The sequence below is a fragment of the Balaenoptera musculus genome, chromosome 11 (genome assembly GCF_009873245.2).
Source record: "Balaenoptera musculus isolate JJ_BM4_2016_0621 chromosome 11, mBalMus1.pri.v3, whole genome shotgun sequence".
NCBI classification, from domain to species: Eukaryota; Metazoa; Chordata; class Mammalia; order Artiodactyla; family Balaenopteridae; genus Balaenoptera; species Balaenoptera musculus.
Genome location: NC_045795.1, coordinates 102119192 through 102143639, shown reverse-complemented (window position 1 = coordinate 102143639; position 24448 = coordinate 102119192). Strand labels below are relative to the sequence as shown.

The 24448-nt window shown below is 43.0% G+C and overlaps 1 protein-coding gene across 8 annotated transcripts in view; it reads left to right on the top strand.

Moving 5' to 3' along the window:
- The window catches only part of LOC118904061 (CCHC-type zinc finger nucleic acid binding protein), a 56174-nt gene extending 32151 nt beyond the window's left edge, over positions 1-24023 (top strand). Inside the window, exons 1-6 of one of the 8 annotated variants that reach the window (XM_036869761.1) lie at positions 13991-14141; positions 16182-16238; positions 21413-21529; positions 21649-21741; positions 21891-22092; positions 22955-24023. In XM_036869761.1, coding sequence (XP_036725656.1) covers positions 21427-21529; positions 21649-21741; positions 21891-22092; positions 22955-23072 — 516 coding nt within the window. In that variant the 5' untranslated portion in view covers positions 13991-14141; positions 16182-16238; positions 21413-21426 and the 3' untranslated portion in view covers positions 23073-24023. Of the gene's footprint in view, positions 1-13982; positions 14142-16181; positions 16239-21412; positions 21551-21648; positions 21742-21890; positions 22093-22954 lie in introns of those variants that run through there. The other 7 variants (XM_036869757.1, XM_036869763.1, XM_036869760.1 and 4 more) reach the window with 7 other exon arrangements.
- The last annotated feature ends 425 nt before the right edge of the window (positions 24024-24448 follow it).

Sequence of the window (24448 nt, the reverse complement as noted above, 5' to 3'; positions counted from 1 at the left end):
AGAAAAGCCTGCACACAGGCATTTATAGCAGTTTTATTTATAATTACCAACACTTGGAAGCAACCAAGACATCCTTCAGTAAATGAATGGATACATAAACTGTGGTACGTTCAGACAACGGAATATTATTTGGCAGTAAAAAGCAAGGAGCTATCAAGCCATGAAAAGCTGTGGAGAAAACGGAAATGCATATGACTAAGTGAAAGAAGCCCATCTGAAAAGGCTACAAACTGTATGATTCCAACTCTCGGACACGCTGGAAAAGGCAGAACTAGGGAGATAGTGAGATGAGCGGTGGCTGCCAGGATTTCCGGAGCAGGGGTGTGGGAGCTCTGTACTCTCCACTCAATTTTGCTCTGAACCTAAAGCTGCCCTAAAAAAAAATGTCTGGAATTAGGTAATGGCTGCATGGCTCTGTGAAAGTACTGAAACCCAGTGAACTGTACACTATAAAAGGGTGACTTTTTTTTTTAATTTATTTTATTTATTTATATTTGGCTGCGTTGGCTCTTCGTTGCTGCGCACAGGCTTTCTCTAGTTGTGGCGAGCGGGGGCTACTCTTCATTGAGGTGCATGGGCTTCTCACTGCGGTGGGGCTTCTCTTGTTGGGGAGCACGGGCTGTAGGCGTGCGGGCTCAGTAGTTGTGGCGCACGGGCTTAGTTGTTCCGCGGCATGTGGGATCTTCCCGGACTAGGGATTGAACCTGTGTCCCCTGCATTGGCAGGTGGATTCTTAACCACTGCGCCACCAGGGAAGACCTAAAAGCGTGACTTTTATAGCATATCTGGATATTAAAAATAGCTCTATTCTTCCCACTTATTCTCATAAAAGTCTTGGATTGGATGGTAAGAGTGAACGAGATGGCAAGTCTTGAGGTATTTTTGTCAAAATGATTAACTGACCACAAATGTTGGAGAATCAATGCTTTGTTACAGAGAGTAAAAATGACCTGGAATAATGACTCTTTGTAAGGTCCTGTGGGTTGTTTTCTGATATTCAAGTAATAACTAGTAAATGGATAGCACTTTACAGTGTAAAAAGCGCTTCTGACATACATTATTCTAAACTCACAACCCTCTCTGGTGAGGTAAGTGTCAACCTTCCCTTTGTGTGGTAGTTCCATTTAAAAACTATTTGTATTAATATCGATTCTGGAGATTCCACATTGTCTGCTGTATCATCGCAAAGGCAGCATAAAACCCATGCCAATGACGTTGTCACCGGTATGGTGTTGGAAGGTACTTAGGAAACAGGAAAAGCCTGTGGAAGATGCCTTGTCTTAGCAACTTTCTAGTGAGATCTGAGAAATGCTGGCTCTGAGGATCACGGGCAGTTTGGGCAATCTCAGGAGTGATGCGGACGGGGACAGTCCTCGTGCACTCCGTAATGATCCCCTGTAGGCCTCTGCTAGGAGCTGCTACTGTAAACCTTAGTCACATCTTGCCTACCCTTGACCTTGGAGGGTCTACAGTTTAGAATCATGTAATGAAACTAAGCCGTGTGTTTTCCAAAACTTCCTATGATTTGACTTTTCAGAATTCTCTTCTTTTCCCTATTGCAGATCTTAAACTACAGTTTTATTGTTTATGTCCCTACATAATAATCCAAAGTTCTGTCCTTTATAGAAGAATGTATAAAGGTCTTAAAAGATGGTAGGAGAAGAAAGTAGGTAAGGGTCTGTGGTTATGATGTGAACAGCCTTGAGGAGATTGTATTTGCTAGCCTCTCCGTGAAATCTACCACAAAGGGTTTAATGGGGTCTCCAAGAAGGACCCATGGATGAAACCCTGGAAAAGCTAAGACTGTTGGCTAATGTCCCCTAACCTCTCCGGGGAAAGTGATTTATTGGCTCTATTCAGCTGGGGCCACTACCTAAGAGTACCGGAAAGATAATAGTAAGGAAGGGGAAAGGGAGTGAAAAGGAAATAAAAACCAGAAATCAAAGACAACTTTCACCTCCAGTGGGGTCTTAGATCCCCCTGAGGCCCAGTCAACACACTTGGGGTTGTTTATCTTGAGAGGGGGTTTTTACCGTCTGTGTTATTCTTCCAATCTTCCAATCATGAAGGGCGTGTAAGGTGCTGCATGCAGGCGTATGTGTGTGAGCACACACACACCACACACACACACAGAGTGAGACTATTGCTCTGCACTTGAGATGCCGCCTGTGGCTAAAAAGACCTTCCACCTACCGCCTACACTGAATTTTTAGACATACACGACATGCAGGGGCTGGACCTCTCCAAAGTCCCTTCTGCTAACACTTCACCCCCTCCCCACCCCCACCCAACAGCCCTGCAGACAGCTGCCCCTGAAGAGCAAGGCAGCAGGAAAAGCTGATGGACCTGCGAGTCTGCAGACATTCGAGTGTCCCAGCGCCAGCCCTGCTCCGGCTTCTTCTGTCTGAAGACTCTGCACACAGAAGACGGAAGCGGCAGGAGCTTGGTTCTGTCCTCTTATTTTCCCCTTAATTTAAAACACTGTCAGTCCTCCAGGATAGTTGACCATTGTGTTGATTCTTCAACAGCTTTCTTGCCATATTCAAGAAAATCTTGGGTTTTACGTTTAATGGCAGTAGTGTATTTCTTGAGGCTCTTTTCTTCCACCCTGATTATCACACAGATTACTCTGACAGCGGACCCTGAAGGCCCGTCAGAGCCCAAAGGCAGACCCCAGGCCAGGCGACAGGCTCTCAAGATGCTGCCCTGGGTACTTTCCTCTCCTCCTCCGCCGATAGACGGTCCTTTGGATTTCACTAGGTTTCCACACTGGCTCCACTGGCACAGCCGTGACTCCCTTTTGTCATACCCACCTATCCTTTTGACTCTTCACATTTGTGTACTTCCTCTGCTCTTATTTACTTCATGTTTATTTTTAGATTAACTCACATTTTATTCTTATTTTAAGTGGAAACTTTTGGAAGCAACCTAAGTGTCTTTTGACAGATGAATGGATACAGAAATTGTGGTACATATAAACAACTAAATATTATTCAGTTGGAGGAAAAGGAGGAAATCTTGCCATTTGCAACAACATGGATGGACCTCGAGGGCGTTATGCTAAGTGAAATAAGCCAGAGAAAGACTAATACCATATGATCTCACTTATATGTGGAATTAAAAAAACAAAAACAATCGAGCTCATAGAAACAGAGGAGAGATTGGTGGTTGCTGGGTTGTCAGGGGTTGGGTAGGTGAAAATCAGTGAAGGGGGTCAAAAGGTACAGACTTCCAGTTATAAAATAAATAAGTCCTGGGAATAGATTGTACAGCATGATGAATATAGTTAATGATACTGTATTGCGTATTTGAAAGTTGTTGAGAGAACAGGTCTTTTTTTTTTTGGTATGAAGTGTTTTTGTTTTTTTTTTTATTGAAGTAAAATTGATTTACAGTGTTGTGTTAGTTTCAGGTATACAGCAAAGTGATTCAGTCATACATACATATATATCTATTTTTTCAGATTCCTTTCCCTTATAGGTTATTACAAAATATTGAGTAGAGTTCCCTGTGCTATACTGTAGGTCCTTGTTGGTTATCTAACGTATATATAGTAGTGTGTATGTGTTAATCCCAAACTCCTAATTTATCCCTCCGAGAGAATAGGTCTTAAAAGTTCTCATCACAAGGAAAAAATGAGTAACTGTGGTGAAGGATGGTAACTAGACTTTTGTGGTGATCATTTTGCAATATATACAAATATGGAATCATTGTGATGTATACCTGAAACTAATATAATGTTATATGTCAATTATATCTCTGTAAAAACAATGTACAAAATCTGCAACTTTCTCTCAGATGGTTCAGCCATAAAATAAAACATCTATGTGTGTATGTCCAAAAAAAAAAAGAGGAGACCCTACTGCACAAGTGAGAAAACAGCATAACTTGTATATTATGTTATCACAATAAAATGATAACATCCAAGACGGCTACTCAACATAGGGTAGGTAAAGTGTCACAGAGGAGTTAAAGTCTGGTAAGCACCAAACTGAGGCTTTCTCCTTGAGATGACACTTTATTACCATACGGCACAATTTTAGTTGATGCTCTGTCGTATACCACCTAAAGCATCCAGGCATCTCACCCTGTGAAAAACAGTAGGTTAGGGTGCTAATGTCTCCTACTTAAATATCTAGATCCCACCTAGAGAGGTGGTGCTTGAATCTATGAGATTTCTAAACCTCATAGGTTTACGACTACCCTGGTGGCGCAATGGTTAAGAACCCGCCTGCCAATGTAGGGGACACGGATTCGATCCCTGGTCCAGGAAGATCCCACATGCTGCAGAGCAGCTAAGCCCATGCACCGCAACTACTGAGCCTGCTCTCTGGAGCCCGCGAGCCACAACTACTGAAGCCCGCGTGCCTAGAGCCCTTGCTCCGCAACAAGAGAAGCCACCGCAATGAGAAGTCTGCTCACTGCAACAAAGAGTAGCCCCGCTCACCGCAGCTAGAGAAAGCCCCCGTGCATCAACGAAGACCCAACGCAGCCAAAAATAAATAAATAAATTTATTTTAAAAAAAACCTCATAGGTTCAAATAATAAGATGACAAACGACTGAATAATGTAACAAAGGTGGAGCTGCCCAGCAGAGTGTGGCACATAATAATCTCACGATAAATTCTGACTGAATTTTTATGTGCAAACCATGAAATGCTATGTAAATGAGGTTATTATTATCGTAGCATACGTGGGTTGTAAAATGACAGTCCCTGATGGAATGGGGCTGGTCAACCTGGAAGAGAGAAGGAAGTGGCCCTGGTCAACTCAGGAAATCCCTAGGAAACTAGATGTGGATTTGATTTTCCAAAAGGAAGAAAGGAGGAAGCACAGAAAAGATCGAATTCACCACTCACTTCAGTTTGGTCCAGAGCTGTCTTTGAATTCTGTGCCACTCAAAGCAGACTTCATTTTGGGTAAATCTTCAGCACCAGTAACTTTTAGAGTCAGTTGTAATCCCCCGAGAACTTTTATTGCATCAAATGAGGAAACCAACCCCTAAATAAAGGGAAAAATTACTTCCAATCATTCTTCAAATGCAAGAGAAATACTGTGATTGCTTATTCATGTGTCCAAAATATTTTATTTACTTGTAATAAATCAGTGTAGAAAAAAAATTTTTTTTAATTAATTAATTTATTTATTTTTGGCTGTGTTGGGTCTTTGTTGCTGCGCGCAGGCTTTCTCTAGCTGCAGTGAGCGAGGGCTACTCTTCGTTGCGGTGCGCGGGCTTCTCATTGTCGTGGCTTCTCTTGTTGCAGAGCATGGGCTCCAGGCGTGCAGGCTTCAGTAGTTGTGGCACGTGGGCTCAGTAGTTGTGGCTTGTGGGCTCTAGAGCTCAGGCTCAGTAGTTGTGGCGCACGGGCTTAGTTGCTCCGCGGCATGTGGGATCTTCCCGGACCAGGGCTCGAACCCGTGTCCCGTGCATTGGCAGGCAGATTCTTAACCACTGCGTCACCAGGGAAGCCCTAGAAAAAGAATTTCATGACATGTGTCAGGCTAACAGAAACTGATCTTAATCACAGTTTACCTTGGTAAAACTGTGTGGAATTTGCAAAGCATTTTCATATATTATAACTGTTTGACCTTCACCGCAGACCTTTGAATATCCAAAGCTTCTTTTCTTTAATATTTATTCGGTATAACATTTTATAGGTATAAATTTCATGCTCCTCGAAATCCTATTACCTGCCTTTATGTTTTTGCTGTGGGTTGAGGGGAAATTGTAAGAAACTCTGTGTTATCAGTTTCTCCATTGGCAATTTGGGGAAGTGCAATGTGCATAAAAGATAATCAAGATAATTTTGGTGAGTGAATGTTTTATGAGGTAATCTATCGAAATGCAAGCCGAATTTGGAATTGTAACTCAGTTCTGCAGACCATTGCACCGTGGGTACCGCCCCCAGCCGGGACTTCAGTGCTGATGGGAAAGACAACTCTCTGAGCTCAGAAGGACAGTGCAGGCTCTGCCAGCTCGTACAATCCGCAGCTTTCTGGCCAGGATTGCAGGAGCATGGCTTCTGCATCTGCCAAGGCAGAAAGAACAAGAGGCTGAGCAGATGAGAGTCAGGAAAGAAAAGGCCTCCCTGTTACCTGAGGTTGCACTGGCTTGGGCTTGTCCAGAAGCTATTTCCCCCGTCAAAGTCACTTTGAGAGCGCTGACCGTACCAGAATAATCAGCATTCTCGGTGGCTGGCTGGAGGGTGAGTCAGGATTCTAAATTCTGGCTGCAGCGCTGGGGAAAATGGCAGCATCGTGAAGAAAGTATATCATGAAGTCAGCAGCTTCCGAGGGTCGAAATGCTGAGAAGCATGGGTTTGTGATGCAATAACGCGTCTGAATGCCTCCTCTGAATGAGGCAAAGGGTTTGTTAAAAGCAAACGTAAGGATGCCTGGCGTTTGCCCTGCAGCAGGCAGAGGCTTTGATGCTCTCTGGCTGGCATCCTGCATGCCACCGTTAAAACATATAGTTGGCATATAACAGAGGCAAAGGTGGTGCTACAGAGCGTTGGGGAGTAGGGCAGCCGTCTCCCCAAACACAGTGTGGGCAGCCTGAATGAAACCCCTCTGTCCCTTCATCCAAAGGCAAGTTTCAGAAATTCTTTATCAATTCTTACCCTTCACATCACTTTGAGAAACAATGATCACTAAACCATCAATAAACACAACGTCCATCGTATAACTGACAAAGGATTGGTATCCAGAACATATAAAGGACCCTTTCAAGTCAGTAGGAAAATGGCAAACAACAAAATAGAAAAAATGAGCAAATCAGCCTTTCTCACAAGAGGAAACTTAAATGGCCTACAAATGTATGAAGTATGTTCAACCTCACTGTGATGTGGGAAAAAGACAAGATACCGGGTGGAAACATGTGCACACAAAAACCTTTACACAAATGTTCACAGCAGCTTTATTTGTAATACTTGAAGATTGTGTTACCAGGTAGGGCAGGTGGTCTCTGGAGAAAGAGAACCAGGCATGGCTTTCTTTTTTTTTTTAATTATTATTTTTTAAATTTATTTATTATTTTTGGCTGCGCTGGGTCTTAGTTGCTGCGCACGCTTGCCACTCTTCGTTACGGTGCGTGGGCTTCTCATTGCAGTGGCTTCTCTTGTTGCGGAGCACAGGCTCTAGGCGCACGGGCTTCAGTAGTTGTGGCTCGCGGGCTCTAGAGCGCAGGCTCAGTAGTTGTGGCGCACGGGCTTAGTTGCTGCACGGCATGTGGGATCTTCCTGGACCAGGGCTCGAACCCGTGTCGCCTGCATTGGCAGGCGGATTCTTAACCACTGCGCCACCAGGGAAGCCCCGGCATGGCTTTCTTGACATAAGAGAAGCCATTTTTGGCCTAAGCCATGTTGGGATCGAAGCCTGGCCACAGTGCTTGCCCTTGAACAGGTCTCAGTAATTAAGGCTCTTAAGGGAAGTGAGGGAATGCAGGAATAAAGGAAAAGCAGTCAAGAAACAATAGTTCAGCAATAAAATAGAGTCCTAGTTCCTCCTCAAGAGATACACATAACATACATGTCTTTGAGTTCTGAAGGAACTCAGCGTTGCAGCCGTTCAGTCTCTTGAGCGGAGAGATGGACGCACAGACCTATGCGTGAGACATACTTGTATAGAACTAAACAACACACACACAGAGTACAAGTAAAATTGAGGACAGCTGAACAGAATCAGTGGGCAGTATCGACTTCAACATCCTGATTGTGACATTGTATTATGCAAGATGTTACTATTGGGGGAAATTGGGTAAAGAGTACATCTGATCTCTCTGTATTATTTCTTTCAACTACACGTGAATCTACAATTATCTCAATAGAAGCAAGAAAACAAGAGAGACCCCATGTTTCACCCGTCAGATAGGCAAAAATTAAATCATCTCACAGTATAAAATGTTGGCAAAGATTTGAGAAACATGGCACGCTTAGCCACTGCAGCTGGGAGTATAATTTGGTATGGCCACTTTGAGAGTCACATGGCAGGCAACCAGTGAAACGTAAAATACAGCCTGTTCACTGCCAGCACCTCTCCTCTGGGTTTGTATACCGTAGAGAAACTCTCCCACACGTGCCTGAGGAGACCTGTACACAAGGGTGCTTATTACAACATTGTATAATAGCAAAAGAGTGGAAATAACATAAATACCCTCCATTAGGGAAATGGATATGGAAGTGGATAAATAAAATATAGTATATCTATAATACACAGCAGTAAAAAATAATGAACTATAAAAAAGAATACAGATATATGTGTGTATATACATTTATATGGATAGATCTCAGAAACATAATACCAAACTAGAAAAGCAAGATAAAGATTGATATTTATTCATTCAGCAACTGTTTGAGTGCCTTTCATGTATAGGGAGCCATTCTAGGAGCTGGAAGTACAGCAGAAAACAGACAAAGCAAGACAAAGTCCCTGCCTTGCAGCTCTTAGGTTCTTGTAAGGGAACACAAACAAGTAAGCAGATAGATATGATACTATGTATGTATTGTTTGATATATATAAACCATATATAAAAATTATATATAACCTATATTTATATAATTAAATTATTCATATTATAGATTATATATAAATTTTATATAATTTATACATATGGTAATATATATTACAGAATAGATAATACAATATAATATTATAAATTTTACATATTTATAAAAATTTTATATTTAAATAGTCTGCCCAAGTTTATACATTTAATGTATACATACATTTATTTATGTAATATAAAAAATGGACCAGAAGGATATATACCATTTGCATGATATTGGGAGGAAGAGAAAGAAGTGGGACTTGGGGTGGGGATGGTAATATTTGGGCACTTGGAAGTGGCACTTGGGGTGGGGACTGTAATATTTAATTACCTAAAAGCCATTCTTCAGCCAGGTATAAATTCAAACATTCTCTTTTGTAGTTATAATTCATAATTGGAGGACATTTTCATAGTCCTTATGAAAATGTAGAGTCTAAAGTTTATGTTTCTTAAATTGAAGTCTGAGTATATTTCTCAAGATTGAGAAATTGATTCATCCTTGCCAAACTCATAAGTTACTAATTTATAAACTAGAATGGCCATTTGTGTAAATTTCCACAGAAAAGGGCTGGAGACACAATGAAGAAATGTATAGTATTAGATTTGGGCCCTCCTTTTCTTACCTCCACTGCAGTTAACTGGACTAATCAGGGCACAAGCACAGGTAACAGCCCTTATGACATGTGGGTGGCACCTGTTTTCATATTAAAAACATCAGGGTTTTTTTCATATTTAAAAAAATGTATTTTATTGAAGTATAGTTGATTTATAATGTGTTAATTTCTACTGTACAGAAAAGTGATTCTGTTGTGTATGTGTGTGTGTGTGTGTATATATATATACACATTCTTTTCCATTATAGTTTATCACAGGATATTGAATATAGTTTCCTGTGCTGTATAGGAAGACCTTGTTGTTTATCCATTCTATCTATACCAGTTTGCTGCTAATCCCAAACTCCCAATCCATCCCTCCTCCAACCCCCTCCCCCTTGGCAACCACAAGTCTATTCTCTATGTGAGTCTATTTCTGTTTCATACATAAGTTCATTTGTGTCATATTTTAGATTTCACATATAAGTGATATCATATGGTATTTGTCTTTCTCTGACTTACTTCACGTATATGATAATCTCTAGGTCCATCCATGTTGCTGCAAATGGCATTCTTTCTTTTTTATGGCTGAAGAAACATCAGTTCTTTTTAGCACTTGTAGGAACTGTGTGCAACTCTATAGGTCTTCTTTAAATTTAAATTTACAATGAGAGGATTAGACTAAATACTCTGAGATTAGACTAAATGTCCTTTTAGATTTTAGATCCTATTCACCCAATTATATAATAGTTCTTTTTAAATTTAATCTTTAAAAATCAATTACATTGGGCTTCCCTGGTGGCGCAGTGGTTGAGAATCCGCCTGCCAATGCAGGGCACACGGGTTCGAGCCCTGGTCTGGGAAGATCCCACATGCCGCGGAGCAACTGGGCCCGTGAGCCACAGCTACTGAGCCTGCGCGTCTGGAGCCTGTGCCCTGCAACGAGAGGGGCCACGATAGTGAAAGGCCCGCGCACCGCGATGAAGAGTGGCCCCCGCTTGCCGCAACTAGAGAAAGCCCTCGAACAAAACGAAGACCCAACACAGCCAAAAATAAATAAATAAATAAATAAAAAATCCTTCCCCCCCCCAAAAAATCAATTACATTATGTTTATAGATTATGAGAGCTACATGATCCAATTTTACACTGTATCATGCTCTCTCAAAACACAACATAAGACATCTTGAAAAATACTCTTTGGAAACAATTTAAACACACCATTATCTTGCTATTCACTACCTATTTCAAAGTTTAAATAATGTAGGTGCTTGACATGAAATTACTGTAAAATATTTATTTATTTATTTATTTATTTATCTGGCTGCACCGGGTCTTAGTTGCAGCACGAGGGATCTTCATTGCGGCATGCGGGCTGTTAGTTGTGGCATGCGGGATCTTTTAGTTGTGGCATGTGGTTTCTAGTTCCCTGACCAGGGATCGAACCCGGGCCCCGTGCGTTAGGAGTGTGGAGTCTTAACCACTGGACCACCAGGGAAGTCCCAAAATTACTTTTTTAAAATGAATGCATCTACTTTTCTATTAAAGAAAAAAAGATGGGTGGTTTTATTTTGAAACTTTAAAACTATTTGCAAATAAAGTTTTTCTTTTACCAGTTAGTTTGCAGAAGTAGAGATAGTTTCAACATAAGGTCACAGAGAAGGAAGCCAACCAATGGAAAGCTCACTAAATGATTAGTCAGTGTTTCATACTTTCCTTGTCATCAGCTATCCTTCCCCACTCTGTCACTTTAAGGAGTCAATGGGAAATGGCAGGATTCGGTCTCAGTAACTACTGGGAGGCTGGAAGCTTTGTGTGAAGCACTTCAGCCGCCCTTGTTTGAAGCCTGCCCAGTCATTTATTTACTCTCTGACCTTGGGCAGATTACTTAAATTCTCTGAACCTATTTCCCCATAGGGATAATAAAAGTACTTATCTCACAGGGGTTTTGTGAAAACTTACAAAGAGGTTATAAACAATGCCTGGTGTATAGTAAGCACTCAGTAGATAATGATAATAACAATAATGATGGATAATACTTTACAGTAATTACTTTATGCCAGGCACTGTAATAAGAACTCTCTCTATATTACCTATTAGCTATTATTAGTACTGTATAACTGCTTCCTATTTCAGGATTTAGCTTAGTAAGCTATGTTTCTGCTTTAGAAGCCGACATGAGAGGTGGAAACAATTTATTCTCCTTAACCTTAGTTGCATACTTTCCAAGCAAAGTCAGAGACTATTTCCCTGTTGGCAGAGAAAACAAGACACGGAAGGGTTTAGAAGGATATACACAGTATCATCTCCATTTAACAACAGGATCTAAGGCTTGTGCTGGACAGTCGGGCATTTTAGGCGGAAATTAGGAGTTGGCAGATATCGCTGCTCAACTGGCATTCATTTGAAAGAATCCTGAATCATGCTGAATCACAGCATTTTAGCTGGTCCTTTGAGGACACTGAATACTTTCTTTTGGCCCGTGTCATCCTGCAAGATCTTCAAGGGCATGGTCTGTGTCTTAACTCACCTTTGTAACCCCTGCAATGCTGCGCACAGTACCCTGGGTTAGACTGAATACTGGAGGGCAGGAGGGGATAAAATACATCTCCAGAGGAGGGAAACATAATAGGAGCCTCTTCCTTCAAATACACTTGGCAGCTTATCTTTTGAGTGGGGTGGCCTTTTCCCTTTATTTTCAAACATCGCTAGTGAAACAGGTGTACCGAGGCGCATATCCACGCAACACGAGTCACTGTAGCTCAGCTCCATCCCAGACCTTCTCTGGGTCAGTCAGAATGCCTCATGACCAGACTGGCTCTATTAATAATAGTCATTACGGAAAGCTGGACACCAGGTAGAGAGTAGTCATTGCGGAAAGCTGGACGCCAGGTAGAGAGACATTAGCTGTTCCTCCCAGAGCCAAACAGCAAAGACCACATTATGTTTCCATTCCTCTACTTAAGTCTTTTAAACCTATAGAAGAACATTATGTCTAATATCTTTATTTCACACCCACCCTTTTTAAAAAATTTTTTTTTAATATTAGGAACATTCAGTCCCTGCGTCTATAATGAATAGCAAATATTTTATGTAGCACTGTGGTTGGAATGGTAAACAAAAATCAAGTCAGAAAATATTAATTTATGGTTCCTACGACAATTTTAATTCATCCTCCTGGTGTGGTGTGGAGGCACCCAGGCTGGACTTCCTACATAGGCTCTTGTGTTGCACTGACTCACTGTTAGGGCTTAGGAAATCACTAGTTGTGTCTGCAATTAGCACACTACGCCTTACCTCAAGATATTATAAAGATTCAACAGTTAGGGAGGGGAAGTCCATGAAGCTGTATAAGCTTCTTGGTAATAAAACTATGTAAGCACAAAATACCGTTTTATTATTGGTAACTCTGGTGTTGCAACTTAATGCATAAAGTGCCAGGCAACTCAATCTTATTGGAAGTGGGGACTTTTCATACTTAATTTTAAAATATTTTTACTTTAAATTGCCTTAACAAAAGTTTTTAAAAAAATCATCGGTCCTTAAAATAGTCCATCCACTCTGATAATTGCTACCCTCTCTTGAGCACTACGTTGGACACAATCTGCTAAATGCTTTACAATAATTAAGTGATTTTAATCAGGTTTAACCCTGACTCTCAGCATCTGAGCTCTTAACCACTCTGCTATACTACCTCCTCACAACATGATTTAAGAAGCCATACAGCCTTGCGACTAGGATTCAAATGAGGTGAAACCGGGGGCAAATGAATAGCTCAAGTCTACACAGCCACCTGCGGAGCTAACGCGACCAACAAGGACTGATCACCCCAGTTTTAACATCTTAATAACAAAAGATAGGAGCGCTTACTTTCCAAGTGTAAGTCATTAAAAGAATGAAAAGTACACTCCTGGCAGGCATCAGCCAACGTGGGCCGCAGACTAACCTCAAGAGCACACCAAGTTTAGTATGAGACTGAAGTGATTTTAGGGCCTTTTAGGGCTCAAGAGACTGGGGACTCTTCCTTTTTTTTTTTCTTTCATGTTTTTAATAAAGGCCATTCCCAAATGGGACACAAAATTCTGTGACTTCTTAGTTTACCACTGAACAGTTTGACTTTATTCCACCATGACAGAATATCTATGCTATATATACAATGTCTTTTGGAGAAAATCTAAAGGCCTTTCGGGACCGTGACAGCCCAGGCCGGGTGGCCCTCCTGTCGCAGGGAACGTCACTCATCACATGCTCCTCCGGTGACAAGGGTGTTGGGACCGAGGTTGCGGGCCGTCCTTCCACCCCCGCCCGCTCCCCAGGGAGGGACTTTTATTTGAAAGGGGGTGTTATCAGTCCTGCAAGTGGGAGCTATGAGGCCTCCGGGGCTCTGCCTGGGCCCCAGAAAAACCCAAACGAATCTCAGGCCTGCGGGCCGCAGCCACGGCCACCTGCGTGACTGGGCAGTCCGACTTCCCCAAACCGAGAGGCCCCGGAAGTGGGGCCGGGCTCCGGCCGCGCCGAGCTCAGGGTCCGCGGGCACACGCTTTCCGGAGCCCGCCACGGGGAGGAGTCCTCCCGGCCCCACGCGCACCGCAACCGCCTTCCTGAGACCCCCTCGCGGCGCCCCTCGGCGCTGCTGCCAGAACGGTCGCCGAGCCAGGACCCCGACATTCCCGATCCTGAGAGGCCGGGTCTCGGGGCGGGAAGGCCGCGCGCGGGGCACGGCGGGAAGGGCCGCGCGCTCAGGGGAAGAGCCCCGCCCGCCGCGCCGCGTCGGGCGGGGCGGCCCTCCCCGCAGGCGGCCCTAATTGGACGGCCGAGCCCCGCGCGCTGATTGGCCGCGTGGGCGAGGCGGAGGAGAGCCGTGCGCAGCGGCGTGTGTGGGGCCGTGTGCAGACCCGCGTGTGGCGCAGGCGAGGACCCTGAAAATAAACAGCCGCTGCCTCGCGAGCCGCCTTCTCGGCCTGCGTCCGAGTCTCCGCCGCTGCGGGCCTCTCCGACGGTGAAGGTGAGGCCGCGAACATGCCGGGGGCCGCGGTGTGGGGGCCGCGGGCGAAGGGTCGGGAGCAGGGAGGCGGCGATGGCGGCCGCGCTCCGGCCTGCGCGGCTGCTGCGTCAGGCGGGAAACGGGCCGCCGCCGCCGCCCGGCCCCGGGCTGCGCCCCGCGGCCGGCCGCCTTCCCGCCCTGCCTGCCGCCCGGGACGCGGGGACGCTGCAATCGGGCCACCGGGCCCAGGCCGCAGCCTCGCCGCGGACGAGGCCGCGCGTCCTTGGGGCCGAGGCGGGGGCTCCGGGGCCGCGGAACGCAGGGCGGGGGTGGATTTGGCGGGAACGTGCGGGGAGGGGGCCGTGTGGGGGGAGGGCCCTGGAGCGGCGGGGGGCAGGGGGGCTGGGCCTGGCGCGGGCCATATGCCAGGGGCTCTGTGGGCTTAGGTGGGGCCTTGGAGAAGCTCTCCGTTTAGGGTGGGGGGACGCCCCGCCGGAAGGCCCGTGAGGCTTCGGGACTCGTTCTGCCTACTTCCCGATAGCTTCCCGCTTCTTGAATTTTTATCGTCATTGACATGCTAAGTTACTTGTCTTACGGTGCAGTTCGGGAAGGGGCAGATAAGGCCCGCTTTTCTTGAGTCAACACTAATTTAAGTTACGGAGGCTTTTAAAAAACCCCGCTATCAGAAAAAAGCATGAATTTGTCAAACTTCCAAAATCATGGCAGCAGCAGTAACCTTTGCATCATCTCTTGGATAGGTGAAACGAATACAATTTAATCTAAAAACGAGGCGAGAAGATTAATTAGCCAACCTCCATTTGGATTTTCCAAACGTGAAAACCTATTTTAGAATGGCATAATGGCCCACATTTGGGTTTGGGTGTTGATTTTATTATTGGTAAAGCTTGTGCTTGTTGCCACATGTTAACCACATGGCCGCAGCCACAGGGCACTTCCAAAGGAAGTGATTACATCTGGTTTTGGGGGTCTTAGGAAAAGAAAACATTGCTCAGTTTTCCTCTGTGACTTCAGATAGTGTGTTTCAGGCATTATTCAGAGGGATCCACAGAAAGGGTAAGGTAAAGAAGCCAAGAGTCGGGATTAGTTTTTTTTCTTTTCAGGAGGATTAATTTACGTCCTCATCTTGTACCCCCAAATGATAAGTTTTTAAAAACAGGTTTTTCCCTTTTTCCTATTGTTTGACCCAGTTTTGGGAGAGAAACATAACCAGTTAATTTCTGCATCAGTGAGTTAATCTTAATTTAAATTAAGAACTTTGTTATTCTTTTGCTCAAGACCTGTAAGTTGAGTGTAAGGTTTTGAGGTTCTAAAGAGATGGATGAAAAGAAGTTCCTACCTCTTAGGCTTTTTTTTTCCCCTCTGCAAAGCAGTTATTCTCAAATGCTTCTTAAAAATTACCGTGATGGAAGCTTAAACACCTACAAAGTGCCGCGTACGTAGTTTCATGCTGTTTTTAGTTTGTTGAGCCTGATTCTTGTCTACAAGGAGCTCTCTGTACTGGAATATAAAAGGAATAATTTATTAGGTTCCCAAGGGCTGAATTAAGGACTTAAGATTTTTACAAATCGCAACTCTTGGCAACAGTATTTGAAAAAAGCTAACAGTATATATTTATGTACTTATCTAATATGTCACAGATAAATTGGGTAAGTTTTTCTCAGCAACCAAAGGTCCACATTCCTTTTCCTATTGATAACAAGCTAGGTGTTTCATACGTGCAGTCTCTTTAAAATATTTTGAGCCAAATTAGTGGAAAACTTAAGGGGCATTTATTACACTTGCATTTGAACATCTGGAACAGGCCGAATGCTGTCTTTTCTAAGGTATTATAAGTGAGTTTTGTAATACAGTTTTGTGATTGGATTCTTTTTACCTTTCTTAAAATCTAATTGAAGTCTGTGGTACCTAAATGGAAGCTTAAAATGGGTACTTAAAGGCAGTAGAACCACAGTTTGACTAATTGGAATGATTGGTCTGTTGTCTAAACTCTTGACCACAAGAGAGATTTTGCTTTTTTTTTTTTTTTTTTCCCCCTTGCAGGAGTGAGAGTTTCTTTTAAGAGTTGCTGGCTCCTTTCCTCTTCCTAGCCTTCTGACAGTAAGTGGAGAGCAGAAGACTGATGCCAAGGCATCCTGGCCTGCTATGTGGAGAACACTCTTTCTGTACTGTCTCATTTAATAGAACTCTTCTTCTGCCAGTGTCAGATGCCGCTGCAGTAAGGGCATGCTGTTGAGAGATTCACAGTAAAGTGTCCACCATTTTCATGTTGTAAAAAACTGCTGGAATAATAAAATAGAGCTTGTGGCTACCAACATTCGCGTTGTGAGTGGATGGGCTCTGTTAATTAGGACTGAGAGTGCAGTATGGTGGTCGCCTGGAGTGGCCCCATAGTTACAGATGAGGGTTTTAACTAGTGAAGTCAGGTTGCCAGTCTTTGGTCTGTGGTGACACTCCTAAGTTCTGCCTCAGGAAGAAGGTTAAAATCTAAAGTGGCTTTAAATTCATTCATGGGTGTGGATTTTTAGAAACGTATCGATTCTAGTTTTATTTTGACTTCTCTAAATTGGTGTGCTTTTCTGATAGCATTTTCATGTACTGTATCACTTAACCCTAACAAAAGCCTCTGCAGAGGACTTGGAGCCAACTGTTGAAATCCTGACTCTAGAACTTTCTGTAGGGTTAGCCAAAAAGTTCTAGAAATAAGGTGTTATGGGAAAACCCGAGCGAACTTTGTGGCCAACCCAGTAGTTGTATGGCTTTGGGAAGTCATTTGGTCTCAGAGCCTCAGTTTCCTTATTGTAAAATGGGGACAGGAATACATGACTAGCAAGGTTGTAGGAGTTACAGATAATGTGTTTATCAATCCTTGACTTACAGTAGGTGTTCAGCTACTGACTGAAGCCCTTCGGGACATGCAGAGATGGGTGTGAGTAGCATTGCTCCCAGGACTGTACTCTGTTCTACAGTATTCTGGCCAGAATGCAGGTAGTGCACAATATAACTTGCTTCCTTCCATTCTATCTGTAGTTTATCTTTATTTCAGCAGTTTGAAGTGTTTCAGTACCATGTTGGAACTCTGACCCAACTTATTAGAGCGTAAAAATGGGTGAGTGCATTCAAGGGGCAGAAGCTCCACTGTGGTCTCAGTGCAGGTTAGGTCAACGTGGATGAGTCAGGGGTAACCCTGAGTTTGGGGAAGGTGACTGGAGACACAGCAGATGTGAATCGATACGGCTGTGTTAGGAAAACAGTCTAACCTGATCCTCATCAACTGCTTTATGTCACGTTCCCCCTCCCCCCTTGCCTGTTGCTACTTATTTTAAACGTATTTATAGAGAGTTATGGTCTCTTATTCGTTGGAACGCATTGTTAGTCTTGACCGTGTGCTGTTAAGATTTAAGTAGTTTACTGGCTTTGTTCTTAGTATCAAAAATATGGTAGAACTACATTCACGAAGACATTTGTATTCCATTTGCGTTTTGGTACCAATTCCAGGATTTAAGCCTTAAAGCCTAGACGAGTGCAGTATGTGTAAACGAGGCCTCATAGTTTAGCTTACGTGGCCCTCACAGTGAATCTTTGCAGACCGTGTCCTGACTGCCTTACTCCTCCTGCCTGGCATGTCTGTGCTCCTACCACGTCTGTACGTGTGATTTATGTCAATGAAAATTCGACACACAGCAGTCGAAATGGAAACAGATCCTGATTCCTGTTACTGACAATGTGGAGTCATTAGGAATTCACCCTTTTTCTTGTCTTACCTCTAATCCATTCCACTCAGGAAGTAGATTTTATGAGATGGGAAACTTGAGTATAAGCAGAGTTGGGCCCACTTCAAGCCTGCTGTGTAGATTGGTTTTGTTTGTTTGTTTGTTTGTTTTGGCTGTGTTGTGCGGCTTGCAGGATGGATGCCCGGAGCCCTAACCACTAGGCCACCAGGGAATTCCCTGGACTGAGTGCTCACCTCTCTGTCTACAATCCAGCTTAACTGGGAGAAGAGTGGAAAGGCAGGAATAACTGTGTAAGCAGTGGGCATAAATCCATACGTTTTTTTAAATTGAGCACCTATTAAGCACAAGGCACCTGGTAGTAATCTGGTTACAGATCAGTTTTATCTTCCTCAAGACAGGAGAGGGGTCAGGTGTCCTGAGGTAACGCAGCAAGTGGTTAAGCTGGGTTAAGTGGTCAGTCTTTTTATACTGTGTGAGGGATCCATGGGTGTAGGTACAGCAATGATTTTTAGCAGCAGAAGGAAGAAAAATATGCTCCCCTGCTGCCTGGCAACAGTGAAAATACGGTATTTGTTTTTTAAATTCGTATGTATGTTTTGTAGCATTCCATAAAATGTTGCTGAGAGTCTGGATGGCAAGTTTTAGGGGTCCTGGCTCGGTTGCTGATTTTAGTGACCTGGAGTGAAAATTTCTCAGTTACATGTGGGGATTTTACTAGACAATCTGAACTACATACTGAATTTAGAGTGATTGTAGTCAGTCCTCATTGAGTACGTAGTTGAAAATACATCGTTAACTTTTTTTTTTTTTTTTTGGCTGTGCTACGCGGCTTGTGAGATCTTAGTTTGAACCGGGCCCCGGCAGTGAAAGCGCTGAGTCCTAACCACTGGACCGCCAGGGAATTCTCAGCATCGTTCCTTTAAATTAATGGTGCAACAACTCTTGTGATAGCAAGAATTCAGGTGTTTTATTGTCAGTACTTATTGGATTGGATCGGGTCTGTACAAGAAACACAAATTGTTTCGTTCAGCAAATGACTATTGGTGCCCCCCCACAAAAAAAAAAACCGAAAGACCCCAGCAGTTAAAATACTGAGTTATACTGCTACTAAAAGGATAATTGTATGGGGTATTATGATTCAAAGGTGAATTACTTGGTGTCTACTCTGAAGGAATATGATAAAAAGCAAAATGGTAGTGCAGAGTGCCCTGGGTCTTACTAGGGATTAAGGATAGCTCCAGGCTGGGTGGTGTGGTCAGGTTCTTTTATAGAGTTGGCCCTTGAAGGCTGCAAAAGGTTGTGACAGGCGGGAGAGGCGGGGGCAGGGCAGTGCCATGCCGCAAACTCGCAGCCAAGAGCTGTGGGAGTCAGGGAGCCATGATAGATTTGCAGCTTTGTCTTACCGCCTCTAGTTTTCCTAAGGAATAATAGCATGCCATTCTCTAAAGACCTTATAACCTTATAAATACATTTGTATGTAAGATGAGTACCAGGATCAGTAGCATGCCTTAAAAACATAGTGGGAATCAGTTGGGTTAATGTTACTAAAGAGCTCTCTGTCATAAAGGAGTCGGTGAAAATGTAGACCAGCTGATTGAGGTCGGCTTGGCCAAAGAGAGAGAAACAGTTCATGGAAAATCCACACTTAGCTTAATCAGTTCTTGAGTAGCTAAATTTTTTAAACTAATATTTGTAGGCTAAAAGTAAACCTAAAATTTTAACTGCTGAGTTTATTCAATACACTGATAAACATCTGATGATTCATTATAACGTATTTCCTTTGTACTTCACAATTATGAAACAAGAGGTCCTTTTAAAGCAGCAGTCTAAAAGGGAGGTTGCCCGGAACTATCATTTCTTTAGCTTTGAAAATGCATATTGAATATTGGGTTGTCATTTTTCGAAAAGATAAGTATCTTATTGAAATAAGAGAATTATAAAATACTCAGAACTTGTCAAATTGCCTGGATTACCTTGTGAAAGGAAGTGATCGTTTGTGCAAAGAACTCCTTGGGACCAAGAGTTAATGTGCTCAAATTGGTCCCGAGTAAACAGAAGATGCAAAATGAAAATGGGGTTGAGGGGAGGATGACATACCATAAGCTGCATTTTTTTGTGATCATTTTATGTGCCATTCGTTTTTTAATCATGAGTATTCTCTCTGGTGGAAACCAGCCCCGCACATGACTTAGAATGCCAGCACCCGTATAAGAAAGCAAATGTAATTTTGCAAAAATACGTTTTTAATCTTCACTGACTGGTTTCATCCGACTAGAAACGTGCATTATGCATTCAGGCACTTTCCCCTACCCCCTATTGGTAATAAGTTTATACGGCAAGTGGCAAGAGTTGGTAGAAAGATTCCTCTGAAGATTTATCCTGGCTCTGATTGCAGAGAGTTGGGAAAGGTAATGAGTTCTTTTCAATATTTGATGATGGAGACTTGAAACTTGAGCATAATTTTTAGTCACTAGATTGCTCTACAACGTGTTTTAAAAACTTTGTTTACCATTGTTTGACACTGGAAATAAGGGTAAAAATGTTTAGATATGGAAGTGTGGAAATGTAAAGGTTACATTGTTTTTAACTAGTTTGTTTTTTAAAGGCCACTTTACTGGGACTTTGTCCTGCAACATTCCATTCTGTTCTATTCCATTCCATTCTATTCTATTCTAGGAATAGCCCGTGCTTATTTTTGGATTGTTACATAAGAAGTATAAAATGCATTTGCTTTAGTTGGAGTTTTGCTTTTATTTTGAAACAATACCCAATAAAGGAGTCGTCTATGAAATTCCAAGTTGCCTTGTTTTAAATGTAAAATTACAGAAAAATTTGGAAATGGGAGACTAGAAGAGGGAAAAAATGGTCCCAGTGCTACTGGTATTTTACTTTGGTGTCCTCTTTGTCATTTTTCTAATATTTTTAACATACTGTGCCGTCTAGAGACAGAATTGCCTGCATTTCTTCTAACGTGCCTGCTCTAAATACTGAATTGGCACGTAGTGCTGCAGTTTAACTGGGCACTGTGTTAGGTGCTAAGGGCGCAGACGAGAATGTTTCTTCATCCACTCTCAGAGTCCATACTACAGCTCCACTGGCTTATTCCCGTTTTATAGCCAGTAAATGACTTCCAGTTGCCCACAATAAAGTTTACTGGCTTGTAACCATGAAAATGTCCATTAAGTTGGACCTGGAATGAGGTGTTACTAATTATTTCTAATAATGGATATTCATGGATACTAACCCTGTAAGTCCCGTCATCCCATTAATAATTGGATTAACATGTATGCATAATCTTAATGATTGTAAAGATCACAAGTTTATGAAAATACATAATGTTTTCAATGTGTTTTTCACTTTTAATATATTTCATAATAGATATATAATGCCTACATATATAGTTATGTGATTGTTTTTCTAACCAGTATATTGGTTGCCTTTTTTTTCTCCGGAATAATTATCCAAAAATACACTAAACGGGGAATAAAAGCTAAAAGTAATTTCAAGTGGTTTAATGTGGTCATTTTTAATGTTTTGAAGATCTGGCTGCAGCCATGAGCAGTAATGAATGCTTCAAGTGTGGACGATCTGGCCACTGGGCCCGGGAGTGCCCCACTGGTGGGGGCCGTGGTCGTGGAATGAGAAGCCGTGGCAGAGGTGGTTTTACCTCGGATAGAGGTATTTTTGTCGAATAAAAAATTTTGAAGTACTTCAGCATTCATAAGTATCAAGGCTGGTCTAATTAGTCAAATTCTTTTTGTTTCTGCCCAAAATAGGTTTCCAGTTTGTTTCCTCGTCTCTTCCAGACATCTGTTACCGCTGTGGTGAGTCTGGTCACCTTGCCAAGGATTGTGATCTTCAGGAGGATGGTAAGTATTTAACACTTCCTCTTCGTACGAGCATGCACTGCTGTGTTGGAAGAGATCTTCCACCTCTGAGGGTGTGTGCTGTATGGTTTGGAACGTAGCGGCGTCTGTAAGGTTTTATAGTCTTGGTCTGCTTCTTTTCCTTATTGTTGAAGCCTGCTATAACTGCGGCCGAGGAGGCCACATCGCCAAGGACTGCAAGGAGCCCAAGAGGGAGCGAGAGCAGTGCTGCTACAACTGCGGCAAACCCGGCCACCTGGCCCGGGACTGCGACCACGCCGACGAGCAGAAGTGCTATTCCTGCGGCGAGTTCGGGCACATTCAGAAAGACTGCACCAAAGTGAAGTGCTACAGGTGAGCTGCCGGCGTGCTGCTGGCCGAGAGCTCATGGCAGGGGCTCCTGGAGAGTGAGTTGGCTATAAATGGGAGGGCCTTGGGGATAGTACATGCCCTGAGGTGGCTGCGACCGTAGGAGAGGTTTCCGGCTGGCGCAGCCGAACTGTCTCTACCTTGGGCAGTGTCCTGCCGTGATGCCTGGTGGGTTATGGCAGCTGGGCAGCACGCAGCACAACTTTGGAATTTTTAATGTTCTAAAAATAAGAATGTTGGGACTTCCCTGACGGTGCAGTGGTCAAGACTCCATGCGTGCTTCCACTTCAGGGGGCATGGGTCTGATCCCTGGTCAGGGAACTAAGATCCCGCCTAACTGTGCAGGGTGGGCTCCCTCCCCCCCGCCAAAAATAATGTTTTGTTATAATAATTTGGGGTTTTCAGAGACTTTGTAGAAAACCGTGTAATTCACACACACAAATCTTTTGTCATGAAACCAGAAGTCTCTGCCTGTCTGTGAATGTGACATATAATAATATGTACACGTTAAAGTGTAAAATTTTATAAGTTTTGATATGTATATGCCTGTGAAATCTTAGGGGTTAATTTGTGTGAAACTATAACATTGGCCAGTGTTTTGGTTGTGGTGTTGGTTGGACTCTTATGGCAAAAGTTTTGGTCTTATGCCTTAGGCTGCACAATTGGGTAGCTTCGCTATCAAATTCCTCCTTTTTGCTCTTAGTTTAGGGGATAATAAGACTTACTGTCCTGAAAACAAAGCTGTACTGGTTTATTGTTGCTTTTTGTTCTGCAGTAACTATTGCTTTAGTCCAGTTTGGCATTTTCTGAGCGCTATTATGAAGTTGTTCTACTTTCCTTTCTTTAGGTGTGGCGAGACTGGTCATGTAGCCATCAACTGCAGCAAGACGAGTGAAGTCAACTGTTACCGCTGTGGCGAGTCAGGGCACCTTGCACGGGAGTGCACGATCGAGGCCACGGCTTAATTACTGTCCTCTGTCGCCCCTCCTTTTCTGATTGAATCCTCTTCACTGGCCAAAGGTTGGCAGATAGAGGCTACTCCCAGGCCAGTGAGCTTTACTTGCCGTGTAAAAGGAGGAAAGGGGTGGAAAAAAACCGACTTCCTGCATTTAACTACAAAAAAAAGTTTATGTTTAGTTTGGTAGAGGTGTTATGTATAATGCTTTGTTAAAGAACCCCCTTTCCGCGCCACTGGTGAATAGGGATTGATGAATGGGAAGAGTTGAGTCAGACCAGTAAGCCCGTTCTGGGTTTCTCGAATATGTTCCCATGTAGGAGGTAAAAACCAATCCTGGAAGTGTCCATGAGCTTCCATAAGTAACTTTAATTTTAGCATAATGACTGCCTTGGATTGTCTGACCTCAGTAGCTGTTAAATAACATCAAGTAACATCTGTATCAGGCCCTACATAGGACATACAGTTGACTGGGAGTAAACAAAATAAAAACCAAACATGCGTGTTAACGGCTATGCGAGAAAACTTGGGATAAAAGCCTGAACAGGAACAACTTCCCCGCAGCGTTGATGCTGGGTAAACAGATGGCGATGGCAAAGGTGTAGAACACATTTTTTCAAAGACTAAATCTAAAACCCAGAGTAAACATCTATGCTCAGAGCTAGCATAATTTGGAGCTATTCAGGAATTGCAGAGAAATGCATTTTCACAGAAATCAAGATGTTATTTTTGTATACTATATCACTTAGACAACTGTGTTTCATTTGCTGTAATCAGTTTTTAAAAGTCAGATGGAAAAAGCAACTGAAGTCCTAGAAAATAGAAATGTAATTTTAAACTATCCAATAAAGCTGGAGGAGGAAGGGGAGTTTGACTAAAGTTCTTTCTGTTTGTTTCAGATTTTCATTAATGTATATAGTGCAAAATGCCATATTAAACGGGGGAATGTGGAGGACTGAAAGCTCACAGTTTGGACTTTTCTTTTTGTACTAAGTCATGTCTTCAGTAATGAAAAATAGCTGTTACAAGGAAGCACAGGCTTCAGATACTTTGGGGTCAATTGTTTTGCAAGGATATAGAAAATTTAATTCTTTCTAATCCATTATAACGATAGCCTTTAGCTCCGTGTTCATTCTGAACAGTTCTAATACCATTGCTGTTTTAGCATTTCATATTTTTCCTGGGCTTCACGGGGATCTGAAATGTTGGATTCCTTCTTTTTTCCCTAGGGTCTGAGCTAGAGTTGAGATGGACCTTAGAAGTCATCTGGTTTAATGAACTCACTTTATAGGTGAGTTACTAGAAGCTTAACTTGCTTGAAGGGTGTGCAACTGCCTAGAGCCGGGAACTTGAAGTACGCTTCCTACCCTATGCCCTCTATACTTT